The 17,253-nt window shown below is 41.7% G+C and overlaps 1 protein-coding gene across 1 annotated transcript; it reads right to left on the bottom strand.

Moving 5' to 3' along the window:
• Positions 1–1,819: 1,819 nt before the first annotated feature.
• spg21 (SPG21 abhydrolase domain containing, maspardin) lies at positions 1,820–15,672 on the bottom strand. Its single transcript, XM_049562315.1, has 9 exons — positions 15,359–15,672; positions 15,065–15,127; positions 9,069–9,230; positions 8,478–8,558; positions 7,405–7,550; positions 7,212–7,320; positions 5,527–5,634; positions 5,289–5,429; positions 1,820–2,401 (listed from the first exon to the last, which is right to left on the bottom strand). Exons 2-9 carry the CDS (start codon positions 15,125–15,127, stop codon positions 2,276–2,278), a joined length of 936 nt encoding a protein of 311 aa, XP_049418272.1. The 5' UTR covers positions 15,359–15,672; the 3' UTR covers positions 1,820–2,275.
• Positions 15,673–17,253: the final 1,581 nt, after the last annotated feature.

Here is a 17,253-nt window from a genome sequence, read left to right on the forward strand (position 1 = left end):
CTCACCTCTTTAGAAGATATTAAAGCTTAAAAATGTGTATAATTAAGAGTGTAGCTGCTTTAAAGGACAAGTGGGTGCCGTCCATTGACTAGTCGCTGCCATGGCAACAATGTTGGTTATGTATCCAGAACATAGCATAACCCCAGATTGACAGAGTATAGGCGTAGCTGTAGTTTTTTTTTTGCTAGCGAAAATTTGTATTAGCATTATCACAGTTATCCATAGCTGTAAATACACTATGCTAACCAGCTAGCAGCTTGTGTTCAAACTTCAAGTTACCTCCATCCTCTTGTCCAAAGAGGGTGATTTTTGGCTCCAAATATCCAAATGGCAACGGTCAAATTGCCAAAGTAAAGGCTTCAAAATTGTGGATGTCTAAGTAAAACTGGATACAATGTTTGAGGCAGGGCCATTCCGATAAAAGTTGCTCAGTGGTGCATAAAGACAAAAGTGTAAAATTAACGAGATCTTCCACATCGTTGGGCCCATAGAACAAATGCGTTGCTGTACAGCTGTTGCGATTTCTACCTTACTTTAGAACTGGCTTCACCACCCAAAACGGTCAATTTCCAAAGGGAAGGGGTCAAGACTCCTAGGGCAAGAACAGCTGCCAAGAGCCTGGTTTCAGTTTTGAATTAAGCCTGACTGAGAGATGCAGGTGGGCCTGAAGAGGAGACTCGTCTTTCCGGAAGGGGTACTCCGACCAGACATGATCTTAACATCAAGGAGCACAAAAACCATCTTGGTTGCCAAACTTACATTCCCTTGGGAAGATAGGCTAGCCATCTCTCACTAGTTAAAGAAAGCAAAGTACCAGGACTTGATTGATGAGGTCCTTGTCAGAGGGTGGCATGCATCCTTATTCCCTATTGAAGTCGGCTGCCATGGTTTCCTATCAACATCAGTGCACTATTTCTTACAAAAGATTGGTTTGGAACCCAGACAACTAAAGAAAGCCATCAGTGAGAGAGCCATGGCAGCCGAGAAGAGCTCAAGATGGCTATCGTTGACCAGAGGCCAGAGCTGGAACCCCTCTCCGGGCGAAGGTTAATCCTAAGACAAAGTTCCTGCCCCCAAATAGTACCAGGAACTTCTTCAGTGGAAACGGGCCTCTAGTCTTCAATGCCCCATGCAGCCAAGGTGCAAGAGGTATGCAGTCAGGTTCAGACCTGGCTCAGGGAGGACGCCCCTGCCTTGCATAGTCCCGGGTCCAGCTGCAGGGAGCGGAAGGGAGACGTCCCTAACCGCTGCCCCACTATCCTAAGATACTCTGGGTTTAAAGGGTCGAAACATCAAGGAGGGATGGCCCCCAGCTGACAACCCTGCAGCCGGTACCCATGAATGTTCCAACCATCCTGCCACCGACGAGTAACATCCAGAGGAGAAACATGCAACACCTTATCAAACGTAGCTTTAGATTCCGCTTATAACAAAGCATTCTTGATGTTTATTTCACCTTCAGTTTATAGAGTTAATGTAACATCTTTGATCATCATGGTTAGCCATAGCTGTCAATACACTGTGCTGACAAAGCTAGCAGCTAGCGTATGGGTTATCTCCACCCTCTCGTCCAAATACAGTCACTTTTAGCTCGGACCTGGAAGTTGTAATTCCACTGCTTGGCCGCTACGTAAAATTGGCTTCAAAGCCAGTGCTGAATCTGGGGGCTTGTTCAAAACGAGAGTCCACAAACCAGCAGATGACGTCATGCTGGCTACGCCCATTATTTTATCCAGTCATAAACATGGAACTTGTGTGTAAATTTAGTGCAGAGCCAAAACCACTGTGACACGAGTGGAAATAACAACGGCACAACAAATGAAAGTCAAAATAATTAACTGTATTCCAAAACAAATGAAAAAAAAAAATCTCATTTTTGAATTACACAAAGACTTTAAGATAGAAGTCTCTCCGTAACCAGCGTTCATCTTTCTGTTAACGCCAGTTCACTGCTGGCCGTGTTAACCACCATTCAGTATATTACACACAGAAATGAACACTTGAGGCAAACAGTTCAGGCAGTTTATGAGTGCAACAATTATCAAAGTCATTCCACATAAGGCAAGGTGTCGTATGTTTTTAAAGCAAAGCGGCTGTGTAACAGTTATGTACAGTTCATTATCAAAATATTGCTTCATCTGTCAAATAAAAATACTCTCAGTTGACTCGCTGATTAAGCTCCATGAAAAATCTGGAGACTGTCCAGTGAAATGATGAAGGGTGAGAGAAACTGTTGGAAATGTTGGGAGGAAATAGCCGGCAGGTAAACGCTGTCTCATTGGTCGTCGTCAGAGTCCTGGGTACTGCTCAGGTGACTCTCCTGCACCTCCAGCTCCTCAGCACTCACCATGGCAGGACTGATGGCGGCGTATCGCGTCCCGTGGAACTGGCGCAAGTGTATCTGTGCAAAGGAAAAAAACAAACAAGAATTTATATGCAGCATCTTGTTTACACATACATCGTGTTTATAGTAATGTTAAGATGTTCTGGTATCAGGTGTTTCCACTAGTCAGCGCTGTTCAGGCAGCTCTTAGGTCTTGTGGTTAAACAAAAGAAAGGGAGGGGGAATTTAGCAGGTGCCATGGCTGACTGATGTGTGTTTGGACTTCCGGACTTAAGTAATGAGGAAAACCCAGAGCATGTTGGACTGTTTCGTTCCTTCTCACACACCAACACTGCTTACAGTACAGTTTCTCTGTATTGGCTGTTCTTCCTGTCCAGCCGGTGTTACTTCCTGTTTACTGGTTAACATTCTTTCTCAAACAAAGCATGGGTGTTGTGGTTAATAAATGAAATCCATCACCATGACAACCAGATAACAGCTACTGTAACTTGGAAAACAGCAATGTGGCACTTAATTTCATGAGTTTCTTGTTTATCAAACAACAAGCGAGACGAGAAATGGCACAACACATCAGATCTGTCTCTAGCCCCCTCTCCTCTTTACTGTCTGTCCTGTTGCACCATCAAAAGCAGGTGACACTGCACCACGGTAGAGCTGCAACGATTAGTCAACTAATCGATGACTAATCTATTAAAATAATCTGACTATTTTAGTAGTCGACTAATCGGTTTGAGTCTTTTTTCATTGGAAAGTACTATAAAAGTACCCAAAATACTCATTGCAGCTTGTTAAGTTCAAATATTGGCAGCTTTACACACTCTCCCACGATGGTGAACTAAAACCCTTTGGCATGAGTACGAAACAAGACATTAGTTGACATAATTTTGGGGTTTGGGAGAGACAGACCAACATTTTTCAACATTTTAACACATTTTTCAATAAATGATTTGTCGACTAATCGAAGAAATAATCGACAGATTAGTTGACAATAAAAATAATCGTTAGTTGCAGCCCTGCACCACAGGAAAGTCAGATATGTTGCTGAGGTCCACCATTTGAAATGCAGTTATGGGATGTTTTTGAGGTGCATGGTCCACCAGCATCAGCCGCTCTCACCTCAGCTCCCAGCACCGACACTGCACCGGGCAGCACTGTGATTCATTTTATTTTTTGGTTCTCTAACGGGACTTTTCTCTTGTTGCTGCAGGAAGATGTTCTTCATGTCTGGGCTGACAGTTGAGTGCTTCCCAGCTAGGAATGTCACGATTATAGATTTTCTTGGTATGATTATTGTCAGAGAAATAATCACGGTTTTACAATTATCATGATTATTATGCATTGATTAATTTCACACTATAAATGTGTAAAATCACATGAACACTCCTTAAAGATCTTTAAGTTTCATTTATTTCCATGCCAACATAACAAAAAAAATATAGCAACAAAGAAAAGTAACCAAAAAGTAAGATTTAATGACAATAATCCCATTGGAATTAAACAAAAATCACTTCTGTTTTAAAAATCCTCAGCAGGATTTCCCTTTTGGGAAAAAAGGTTTCAAATGCTACATGTATTTCTTTACAAACTTTCTGTAAACTATATTACAAAAATGTTTCTGAACATTTCTTTTGGACCTGAGAAGAGAATTTTTAAACTAATAATCCATACTTCATCACCCGGAGACGCCTATTCACCTGTACCGCTTGTGTAACTTTGTTTTCGTTCCGGGAGATTTGTGCTGATCTGCTTTCTGTATGTGGTTCTGTGTCCTGGCATAATCTTTGGAGAGTGACGGTGTTGAGAAACCTTTACGAATAATTAACCGTGGCGTTTAAAATCGCAGTTAATAGTGAAATCAAGCAATCGTGACATCCCTATTTCCAGCCTCCGAGCCTGTTAGAGGTCTGTGCTGGTGGATGGCGCAAACCTTCAAAATATCCATAACTGTATTTCAAACTGTTGACCTCTGCAATATGTCCACATATTTTTCCCACACATTTTCATGGACAAATTTTCAAAACTTTCTCAAGTCTCTCAAGGACCCATAAAAAAATTTCCATTACCATTCACAGTGTATATAACATGGCCACTGCTCCATCTCAGAAATGCAGCATTATCTAAAAGTAGAGGTGGGGCGTGACATAGAAAATGGAAAGTTTGGAATTCATGACCCAAAAGCAGGATTTATCCTTCAGAGTCTATGAACTTGACATGCACCTCCCCAGAAATGTGATATTAAATCACACTGTCACACCATTTCCAGCTGGCTGACGTACAAGGAGGGAGAAACGGAATGCAGGATAAAATTAAGAAATGTACATGAATGTAAACTTTCAAGGATTTCTCTAATTCCATGATGTTCCCAGGTTCTCCATGACCGTGGGAACTCTGCATGTCTGTCCATCCTGCAGTGTGCTGGGGCCAGGGGACGGCTAAGAAAAGAGCGAGTGACAGAAACAGTCGGTGTGTTGTGCTTTGTCTGTGGTGGGATTTTGTGTCATCCACTGTGCTGATTGCAGCCTTTTACTGCACACACCTATGTTATTATTATGAAAAGAGACAATACTAAACTCTGATGGAGGAAACTAAAGAATAAAATAAAGATCCCTCAATATTCAACTGTAAAACCTGATTATTTGTTACCAGCTGGCCGCCATATAGTTTTTTTTTTCTTCTTATAAACAACTCACATTACGTTACCCACCAACTGGAGGGTTTGTTGGGCTGGTGCAGTGCAGTGCATTCTGGTAGTTGTAGGTTTTATGCCACAGTCTTTTTTCTCTGATCATGCAGCACCAATTTCAAAGTATTTGTGTCTTTCTACTGCACAGACAGCCCAGTTTTGTGAAAATAACTGTTCACCTGGAGGATCAATATGTGTCCCTCGGCAGCTGATGAAGCAGCACCATCGTCTTTCCCTAGTCAATGATAAACCAGAGCGTACCTGTATGTAAAGGTTGACCTCAGCACTCCTGCACAGGTACGGGAAGTTTCCTCCTGTTTTCAGATGAGCTCGTCTGGCATTCGGATACAGTTTATACATCTCCTCCTTTGCCTCCAGCGACAGAGCGCTCTGATCAAACACCTAAACACCATCGCAGAGAAAACACATCTTTCAGCTTACTGTAGCAGAAACATACATGAACAGACACTGTGATGGAGAGACATGGTTTAACACTTACATCTATAATCGTCACAGCAACGTCTTTGATTTTGTGCGGCTCCACGTAAGAGTTCTGACAGTTGAGTGTTAGCCGCGATGCTAACTCACTTTGGTTCAGACTCTCCAACTGCAGCACAGACAACACATGGAGGGCAGAGGTTAACAGTCAAACACAAAGACATTACATATCTGTACTCAAAGGAACAAAGTGGTGACACCTTGGGCAGTAAACTGAGTGAGATGAGCAGATGGATAAAACGCATGTCTGCTGTTTAAGGGTGCTTCTCATTTGTCCATAATGTCTCCTGATCCACAGGATCAAGATCAGGACTGACACGTTCACGCTTTTTGATTAATAGGTATAAATCCAGATGCTCCTGAAATGACAGCTGTCAGAAACACCCCACTGAGCTCAGTTAAAATACAGAGCACACAGCGCAGTGAGAGTGACCTGCACTCAGTCTGAGTTAATGATCTGACAGCAGAGCATCACTTTGTGTTTACTGCAGCAACATTTTACAGTTTAATCACACCTGTTAAAGCTGGGGTAGGCAGTTTCATTTTGATGTCACTGGGCAAAAATCCCATAATAAACTCGAAGCATATTATAATTCAAGTTGTCTGAGAGAACATTTGACTTGTACACCTCCTCTTGGCTCTGCTTTCAGGCTTTAGAAAATCAAACCCATGACAGGAGACTTTTCAGAGAGAGGGTGTTCATATTAGCCGATCTACAAATGCAGATGTTCCTGCACGTCACTTCGGATGGTGAAAGGCTGATTCAATGGTGGATAATCCTGCAGAGAAAGTTGCTATTCCAGCACTGACAACAACTGTCTGCACTGTAAAGCAACCCTAAAAAACAGAAGACAGACTTTACAAAAAGTCAAAAAGAGTCTGACAATAAACTACATTCGTGTCAATATCAGCAAAGCATCTTAGATCTGAAGAGATGTTGCTAATAGTTGAGCGTTCTGCTAATCATAGCTAAAGACTCAGTGCTGCAGATTCACATTCACCAATCTCTAGCTAACTTTAGCTAAAGCCTCAGATCACAGTGTGTCCTGCGCCTCACTCCCCGTCGCTACAGACCACCTCACCAGGAGGAGAGCAGGCAGCAGCTGCAGAGACAGACTCCAAGTCAGCAGCCGCAGCAACCCGAATCCAGCCAACTAAAACCCCAGCTCCTGGGGACTGGACAGCCCCAACAAACTTTCTGTTGCTGCCGTTAAACAGGTTAGACTCAGCGCTATCGCTGGCCCCTAGCCTGCTGAGACATCTGGTGCTGGAGGGTTTCTGCTGGCTGAATTAAAGCCACAACAGCTGCTGACTGAATGTGCACTTTAAGTTGTATAAAGACTGTAAAAATAGATTTATTTGAAATAAACATTAAATGGTAAACGTGATGATCAGTAATCATTCAGAAATACTCATAACAGGTTAGGTTTCATATCACATCATGAGCAAAATTCAATCTGGTTAGTTAAGCTGGATAAGTTATATTAAAAGTAACAAAAGATTATAAAACTATTGAAATTATTATAAAATACTGCAATGAAAAGATCAGTCAGTCTCTGCAGTAACATGTATAGTAGGTTATAGAGGGGCGGATGTTCAGCTTGAAGCAGCCCTGAGTGTATTTCCTCTGATGAAATGTGATCACCACTTCTGATAACACATCATCACATCAACATGTCCACTTACCCTGTCAACCATAAAGTCAATAGCATCTGCCATTTTAGGATCCACAGGTCCTTTAGCAAAGTTCCCCAGAACAATCTTCTTCAACATGAACGCCGGCATCAACCAGAAACTGAGGAGACAAGGACAAGGAGACGAAACATTAATGAGCGTCCACACCGAGAGGAAAGTCTGAGATGGAATCATTGAAATCCACCTGTTTGCTGTCCACGTCTGATTAAAGATGGAGGTATCACTGAATGAATTACACAGTATCAGTGAGTGCACTCTGGGAGACTTGTGTGTGTACTCTGCAAACTTCTGAGCCAGGAATCCTCCCAGGGACGCTCCGAACACATGGACCTGCAGGTTCAAGGGACAGAGGAGCATAATTAGATAGAGAAGAAGACAGTGTGTTTCTCAGCAGTCCTTTTCCTCTACTTTCTATGGGTAGTTTGTATCATCAGTGCAGAAACAAAAAAAACCCTCTCAGCAGTTGGTGCATTTCAAAGCACTGTCCACTTAGAGGTGATCAAATTTTAATGTGTGGTGTTGTAATTGTCTTGCCTTTTCTTTTCTGTTGTCTTTGCTGACAGACAGACGGCTAGCTGTGTTCACATGCAGAAAAATACTGGCCACTGCTCGACCTCTGATCTCCACTGGTTGCACTGCACACCACCTGGGTTGGATGGGATGCTAGCTTGCAAATACTGCGACATCACCTGCTGTGCTGACACTGCTAACGATGCTAACAATACTAACATAGTTAAGAATGCTCAAGGGGGGTGTGCGGCTCAAAACTGAGCTGCTTACTCAGAGAGAACAATGTTTACAACCCAATGCTGTTGGGTCAGGACAGCGTTACTAGCAGTAATTGCAAAATAAACGGTGCTGCTAGCTAACTCCCACCAGACCTGAGTGGTGCACAGGGCAGTATGCTAAAGAGCAGCAAAATTAACATATATGTCAGAGCTATTCAAATAGAAATTCAATCTGGCCGGATTTTAAAACCAGGAGATGTTGCTGGGCCAAAGATTTTCTATTTCAAACATTTTATTTTAACTTTCGGTAATGACAAATTTGAAACAAAATAATGTAGTAAAAAAAAAAAAAGCTTGTTTCATTTTTGCAATAAGAAAATATTCATGGTCACATATCTGACCCAGGCACATCACAAAGTGCAGTAACAGAATAAAACCAGAGCCATCAATGGAGACAGTCACGCCTTCCTTTCTCTTTTACAAAGAGATGCTCAGTCAGCTCTGAGACAAAAGAAAAACACAGGCTTACTTTGTCCAACTGCAGGTGATCGAGAAGCTTCCTGAAGCCATCACAGAACTCCATAAGATCCCAGTACACCGGATACTGTAGCTGGAAACCACACAGTCAGGAGACAAGAGAAGTATGCTGGAATTACAACTAGTTTAGTTTTTAACCTTTTTTTAAACCATTTAGCCACTGTCAGTGTTTCAGTAAAATGAGCTGGGGTACAAATTCTCACAGTCGATGACAAAGCTATTCACTTCTCACTTAACATGAGCACTGGACTGATCGAACATCAGGCAAACAAACTGTCAATACCAGACATTTATATATTTACAGACTCTGTTTGGCTTTTTTGCCCACACAGTTTCTGGTGTCTGTTCCTCCAGCGTGCCAGGGTTTGTCTGGTTTCTATCACAGTAAGCAGAAGACAATCTAAGACACCACCCTGAGAAACTCAATATAAATATTTTTCACCATTTTCTAACATTCTACAGACAAAAATAATATAATATAAATCAAGAAAATACTCAGCTGATTATCCATAATGAAAATAACCATTAGTCAGTCGCAGCTGTAAAGACAGAAAGCTGAAGCTGTGGTGTGTTTTGAGCTCACCGAGATGACTCTGTAGCCCCAGCCTGTCAGAGCCAGAACCTGCTGGAAGAACACCTCAGCTGTCCCACTGACTGGGGGGAGGAAGATGATGGGACACCTGATACTCTTTGGGCCGGCATCATACAGCGACCACACCTTACTGTCATCATCATCGACAATAATCTGATGGAGACAAAGACACGAGGTGAGAAAACGACATCCTGTAGACTAATCATGGCCCTTGAAGAAACACTTCACCTACAGAACAGCTTTACATTCATAAAGAAAACATGTGTCCTTGGTGGACAGCAGAGAACATTCTTGATGACTTAAAGGAGGACCACATTTAACGACAGCAAAACTATATCAAAACATTTGTCTACAAACTCTCACACAACTCGTGCAGATTAATTCAAGTCTCGTTTATCCAGTTGTGTACTTAGGACTTCCCAAACTCAAAACACTTCAGCGTAAACAGTCTCCTGCACGGATGAGTAGCGTGCCTGGGCAAGCACGTACGTTTGAACTCAATGGAATGCACAAGCACAGTTCAAACCATAGAGGTGTGATAGTATCTAGATACCAGATGCCAAGGTGGCGCCTAGTCCAGTGGAGCTGCTCACCTGGCACATACCAAAAAGGTTTACTAGCCTCCGGGTTTACTTCCGCAGCATGCCGCCCACTGAATGTGCACAGTAGTGTTTCTCCTCCACCCTCTGGCCCCACCCACGAGTTCCCGCTCAGCTCGGAGACTTTACATTGTGATGACTTCACCGTCTTTAAAATAGCTTTTGTCAGCTTGAGTAACGTTTTTGAAATATAAAGCCTCTACGGATCAAATTTCATAACAGAAAGAGTCAGAATTGACCTTGTTTGCAGTTTGACGTGTCCTGTCAACAGTTTTACAGACGTCTCTTTTATAATATTGGTCTATGGGGGAAATGCATTTTGCTTTTGCGAGGGGTCTGGGGTCTTATTTAAAAACATTGCATACGCACAAAAGGAGGCCTGAAAGAGGCGTACACCACTCCCCACACAAAAGTTGTGATCTATGAAAACAACTGATGACTGGATGGAAGAAACTCTGACCCATGTTTACGAACATTTCAGAGATAGGAAAATGGTGATGCAGAAAGTGAGGTGGAAGCCTGATGTAAAATATTTTTTGAAGCACGCCATTTTACGTACATTATTAGTGTAGATCCTACACGTTGTTTTATAAATGACACCCCTGGTTAAAACTCATGTGCCCATGCACACAACTTGTATGCAAGTATTTGTGTTTGTATGCACCACATTTGGCAGAAATGTGTTGTCTGTCCTAGGGGGGGACATTTGGAACAGTCTTCCCTCCACAATAAGGGAATGTCCTACATTTTATGCTTTTAAAGGAAAGCTCAAAGACTGGTTTAAGAATAACCAGAAGTGTGTCCATTAAGTAGATCTCGTTAAGTCGGACTGTATTGACATGTGTGCTTGGCAATGTAAATTCGAAATGTGTATTTTGTAATTGTATTATTGTGTTATGTGTACTTCCATGTTTTTACACTTGGCAATTAACATTCTGCCCAGGGACTGCAGTTGAAAATTAGCTAATCAGCTATAAACTGGCACATTTACAGCAATGTTCATCAATGTGCACTGTCCCTGAACAAATAAACTTGAACTTGAACTTGAACTTAAATAGTTAGGTTTTAGTGAAAATGCATGTGTTTGGGAAACAATGAGCACACGACCGTATAAATGAGACTTAGATTAACCTGGACAAGTTGTGAATGAGTTTATTGACAGATGTTTCAGTGTAGTTTTGCTGTTGTTAAAGGCTCTCTAAGTCTTGAAAAATTTTTGTCACATACAGCAAACATCTCCTCACGATCCGCTAGCTACATGTCCTCTGAATATGCTGTGAAAAAGTCCGGTCTCTGTCGGCAGCCCAGGCTCCGCACATGGCAACAAAAACATTGTGGTCCAGGCTGCACCAACCAGCCAGCGTGAGACCAGCGAAAGCAAGCACACACACGTGAACATGCTGTATGTGACAAAAACTTTTCAAGCTTAGGAAGACTTAGAGAGCCTCTAAATGTGGACCCCATTTACTCCAATTCATCAAGATTTTTCCTCATTTTGCATCCTCAATTCGTCATGGAGGCAGGATAGAAAAACAGGTTTCTTCACAAATTCAAGGTAACGCAGGGTGAGTAACTTACTCAGTTTAGTTTCTTTCACACTAATTTTCAAACAGGCTGCTGGGAGATAAATATGGAACCATTTTACTACTTACTTAGTACAATGGTCCCTTTTTTTGCAATGATTCATTTTCTCATCTTACTTATCCCTGTATTTTTTTCTCTTCTCTTATCACTCTTCATATTATATGTTATACAACTTTGACATCACAGGTCATCCTGAGCCAGCCGGGGTGGGGAGGGGAGGGAAGGGTTGGACAATAGGTTAATTTTTTCCTCTGAAGTTTCAATAACTGCAAAATTTGTAAAATATACAGACATATATGTATCTATGATTTTAAATAAAAATGTAATCACATAAATTAGGAACCATTTCAAATCAAATCATGTTTGTCACATACGCAATCATACACTGTGCAATGTGTTGTGAAATGCATGTCTGCGTAGCTCCAAAAAGCAACTGCCAAATAGAAAAAATAAAGTAGAATAGAATACTATAAAACAATCTTATAACAATTATAACAAATACAACCTGTGATGAAGCAGCCAGTGTGAATCATTAACCCAGAACATACTGTCAACACTGCTCACGGTCAGCATGTGATGAATGACTAACTAAACAACGTGTGCTGTGTGTGACTTCAGTGTGACTTCACTCTTCAAAGAATCAGAGGAGAAATTCCTCATTTCAAAGACCTTATTTTAGCTCCTGATAAACTGAGAGAGTTTCTGCAGACGATCCAGTGATGGTCAGAGCTCAGTGGTCTGAAACATCTGCGAACAGCCGGTTCTTCAAAGAGAACACAGACGAGCCTGTGTCTGTTGAGGACGCTCACTGGTGTTAATGTCACTGACTCTGAAGGTATTTAATGCCTCAGTATGGTCATGTGAAAGCACTTTATCTTCTAAAATGTGGTCATGTGTTAATGTCAATGTCAGAAATAATCTCAAATGTAGCTGTAAAAATAGAGTGAAGTCACAGATACCACCACATGAGAAATATGAATTAAATATGAAGCTTTCCACATTATAAATAATCAGATGCTCTGCACTTTGAGTTGTACCCTCAGAGAGGCACTACAGACGAGTAAGCCACCAATATGTGGACAGAAAGTCTTTTGTTCCGGCCCTGCTCCCATTTTTCAAAACTTATTTTTCCAACTAACTTGTAAAACACAGTTGTGACAGAGCAAATGAGTCATCGGAGCCGCAACACAGCAGGCTAGTGGTGACACGCCACTGTGTATTAAAAGGCACAATGCTCTATGTGCTACAAACAAAGCAGAAGTGAAAATGAGCCCTTGCTGATATGAACAGCAGGTGCAGAGGTCAGTGTGAGGGTCTGAGTGCAGTGAGAGTACACAAACAGGAGTGCAGCAGTCAGCAGTGGAGAGTAACTCAGTGTAAACACTCCTGTTACTGTAGCTGAGCAGCTTAGTCATTAGTCTATTGTGTCTTAATCTCTTTTATTACTTATTTGGGATCAAGCACAGCTGCTCGGTGCAGAGGATTTCTAATTTGCTCGGAAAGCCTGGTTTAATTCTTGGGATTGAGATCCTGGTATTTCCTGGGAATTCTCCCCTAATCCTGCCCCCTCTTCCCAGGAAAATACCTGCAGGGTCGTGGACCACAGCATGTGTGTAATAGCATAATGATTGTACATATACCGGAAAAAATCAAACATCACGCCTTCACTGAACCTGGTTATCTGCCCTACACATTCATATACAGTGTACGCACACTGCACAGTACAGTCAGGGAGTATTATATATCCAACCTTCTATTTTCATTGGTTTGTCCAGGGCCGGGTCGTGGGGGCAGCAGGCTGAACAAAGCACCCCAGACATCCCTCTCCCCAGCAACGCTTTCCAGCTCCTCCTGGACCCCAAGGTGTTCCCAAGCCAGACGTGATATATAATCCCTCCAGTGTGTTCTGGATCTGCCCCGGGGCTTTCCACCAGTCGGACATGCCCGGAAACACCTCTAACGGGAGGTGCCCCGGAGGCATCCTGATCACATGCCTGCCACGTCCTCAGAGCCAGTCTACAACACCAAGGGTCAGCACATCCTGGTCCCTGCCTCTGCCTGCGGCCCGGCACACAATGCACCCGCGCCCCTGGCCCCTCCCCTGGCAACACTACCAGGGGCTACTGCCCTGGACAACACAGCTCCCATGATCACGCAAACGCCTCTATCACGTTAAGGTGGCAGATCTTGGAGGAGGTATATGTGTATAGGTCTTTTGAAAGAGGATTTCCTCCTCTCACTCTGTGCGTGAAGTGAAGTCACTCACAGCATGTTAATCACTCAGTCATCCATCACATGCTGAACATGAACATATACATACACACACACACATATATATATATATATATATATATATATATATATATATATATATATATACACACACATATATACAGTACTGGGTATTTTTAAGTTGCTTCCTGGAGCTTGGCACAAAAGCATTTCACTACACTACATGTATGATTGTATATGTGACAAATAAATGTGATTTGAAATGCGTCTACATTTGTTTCCTTTTGCCTGCTTGAAATCCAGCTTCAAAGATACTCAAAGAAATAATCACCGATGACGAGAGATATTATCCTGCATCTCTAATGTTATTTTTTATAAAAGTTACTGACTTCAGCTTTTCATGCTAGATAGACAAAAACACATTTCCTAAATGGATATAAAAGAAAAACAAGATTTAACTGCTGTGAAAATGAGTGGGCAGGTTTGAAGCTCTGATTGGATTACTTGGTGTTAGTCAGACCTCCTGGGACAGACACACTCTTTTGTTATCAGGCGGAGATGCAGATGTAATCATGCTGCATGACAACAATCAACCAATAATGTGTTCAGCACCAAACACATCAGCTTGATTAATAACACAGCTTTGTTGTCACAGAGAGGCCACTTAAGATGTTCCTTCAAGTCCTAATAAAATCGGTTGTACAAAACAAACTTAAGTCATCTCCTGAAGGTTTCCTCAAAATAAAATCGGTTGCAAATACACCCTCACGTCTTCTCCTTGTGGTTTCCTTAAAATATTCACTTAAGTATTTACGGTTTTCTCCTTGTCTTGATCTCATACTTAAGGAATCCTTAGCCTATTGCACAAAAGACCTTAGCAACCAAAGTCAGGTAAAAAAAAACTTAAGGTACTTCTGATTCTATCTTAACTGCAACATGACCGAGTTTACGGTGATAAATAAAAAAAACCCCATAACACCTCGAGAAGAGTGTTCTGCGACCAGGAGAACATGACGGACTTTCATTGCTTCTTCCTACAGTCGTTTTCTGGTATTTGGGGATCAAATTTACTTTTCAGTTTGTGCTTTCTATGAGTGTATTCCTCCAGAAGCTTAATCTTGTCCTCCTCTGACCAATTTGGTTTTCTTGTCTTCTTTTCTTCTTCCATTTTTTCCACTATCTAACTATGAGCCACTTTTGTGAGACGACAACAGGCGTCACAAGCTTGAGTCCAAGCAAACAAACAATCTCCATGGAAACTTGTGTCGCTGTGAAATCTCTTTGAACACAGTAATTGAGTTGATGTTTCTCCTCAGCTAAGGAAGCCTTTGAAGGGATCCTGTTCAACTGTGTAAGGAGAAATTAAGCCTCAAGTGTCACATGTAAGGAGGAAATTTAAGGTGTTTTGTGCAACCTGCCAGTCTTTAATCTAAATGTACTGTCCTGTCTGGTTTTAATTTATTTCTATATCCCCACACGTTAGTAACATGATCATAGTTGGTGTCCTGTGCTCAGCAGAGGGCCCAGAGTTTATGGACCTCCATCACAGACCACACATCATGAGGTACTTACTCTTTTCAGGGGCACTGTGCTTCTGAACCAGTTGTAGTCTGGAGACACTTTAATCTCCTCCATCTGAGGACACAGTCAGACACAAACATTGAGGGAAACACACAGACTCCAGTAGCTAAATCACTAATTCAGCTGACACACACCTGACTCTGTCACATTAGCTTCCCTGCTAACTGTCAGTGTTGGTAAAGATAAAACAAACATGGCTGTTAACAGTCGTTACAGTGAGAGCTCAGTAATAACCGAATATAACGTTATTAGCTGTGTCTAAATGTGATTTATGGGTGCTGTTACCGTGCTCGCTGTGGATGTTAGTCACCGTGTCCGAGGAATTTTATCCATATCTAGGCAGCATTTTCTCCGGCTGCCTGACTGGTCATATGACTCCGAGTTCAAACACACTTCCGCAAAGCTTCTGCCACCGCCTACCGATAAAACCCAGCGTCTGTGTCTGTCTGTCTGGTTATTGGTCTGCCTGTCTGTCTGCAGTCTGTCCACTACACCATCATGTAGCTTAAAGACACTACAGTGTATTTAGAGGAACTAGCTGTTGCCATTTGTGGCGGTTACACTTCGCACATCGTCTCTCACTGTATGGACTGCGTTTGCGCATGCGCACACGAACATCCACATTAGTTCATACCTTTGTTTTTGTGTGTTTGTGTTTCTGGACGTGTTAGTGACCTTAATGAGACATCCAACGGCACCCCAGAAGGGAAACATCTATTCATGGCTAAATGATTTAATAATGTATATCATAACTCACCTTCTGCTCTGTGTCAGGTCATCATCTGTTATTCAGCTCCTTTGAATGAACACTGGTCGCTACTGTGTGTTATCCTGGTTTGAATCATGTTCAGGATGTGACATCTAACATACCATGGACATTAAAGCGATGGCTCAGATGTTTGTGGTGGGGTTGCATGGGGTCAGAGGTGTAAATATAGATAGTGCAGGAAGTGCAGTTGGACCGCCTGTGCGGTGGGGAGAAGCTCCTGCAAATGATTCAGATCGCCACCTCAGAACTACACCTGTGCTCAAAGAAGAGCTCACACTAAATTAAAAATGCAGCCATTTTACTATAGGCTATATGCCCTCAAAAATGAAAACCAGCCTCTGTCATGGTTTTCTTTTCTTCTCTTCTCTTTTTTTTGTAAAACAGTATTTTTGTCATATGCATGTATGCCTTGGTGATTTCTGGGTAACACGTCAGTTGATGTTGCCTAAGGTCAAGTCTCTATTTGATCATGTGACAAGACGATACGATCACATGATTTTAACTAGTTGATTACAGCCCTGGCTTTTATAACCTAGTGCAGGAGTAGGCAACCTGTTATGGAGTTAGACTTGTGTCTTTATTACATGCGAGAAAATAAATGATATGAGAGAAAAAAAAATATTTGAGAATTTTTTTTCACACTGATAGCAAAAAATGATAATATTTGAGACTAAAAAAAAGTTTTGAGAGAAAGTATTTTGTCATAAATAATTTGAGATTTAAAAAATGATTTCCGAGGAAAAAAAACTCTCAAAAAACTTTTTTTTACTCTCAAATATTATTTTTTTGCTATCAGTGTGAAACATTTTCTCTCAAAAAAATTGTTTCTCTCAAAACATTTTTCTTCTCTCTCTCAAACCTAAGTCTTTGCTCTCGTGTCAGGATTTTGCTTTTGCTGCAAAAATAATGTCATGGGCAGGGCCATGTTCCTATTGGCCAGTCTCAATCGAATTGACAGCTGGGTGAGGATCGTCTTGGGAGTCGAATTCAAATGAATCATTCATCCACCATGGTGGATTCACCGGCATAGATGTGCTGCGTTATTTGGGAGCGGAGACTCCAATGTTTGGGTAAGATGATGACGCAGATGATGAATGATTCACTTGAATTCGACTCCCAAGACAATCCTCACCCAGCTGTCAATTCGATTGAGACTGGCCAATAGGAACATGGCCCCGCCCATGACATTATTTTTGCAGCGAAAGCAAAATCCTGACACGAGAGCAAAGACTTAGGTTTTGAGAGAGAGAAGAAAAATGATTTGAGAGAAAGAATTTTTTTGAGAGAAAATGTTTTCGCACTGATAAAACTTTTTTTAGTCTCAAATATGATTATTTTTTGCTATCAGTGTGAAAACTTTTTCTCTCAAATATTTTTTTTCTCTCATATCATTTATTTTCTCGCATGTAAT

Source organism: Epinephelus fuscoguttatus, linkage group LG2 (genome assembly GCF_011397635.1).
Source record: "Epinephelus fuscoguttatus linkage group LG2, E.fuscoguttatus.final_Chr_v1".
Lineage (NCBI taxonomy): Eukaryota > Metazoa > Chordata > Actinopteri > Perciformes > Serranidae > Epinephelus > Epinephelus fuscoguttatus.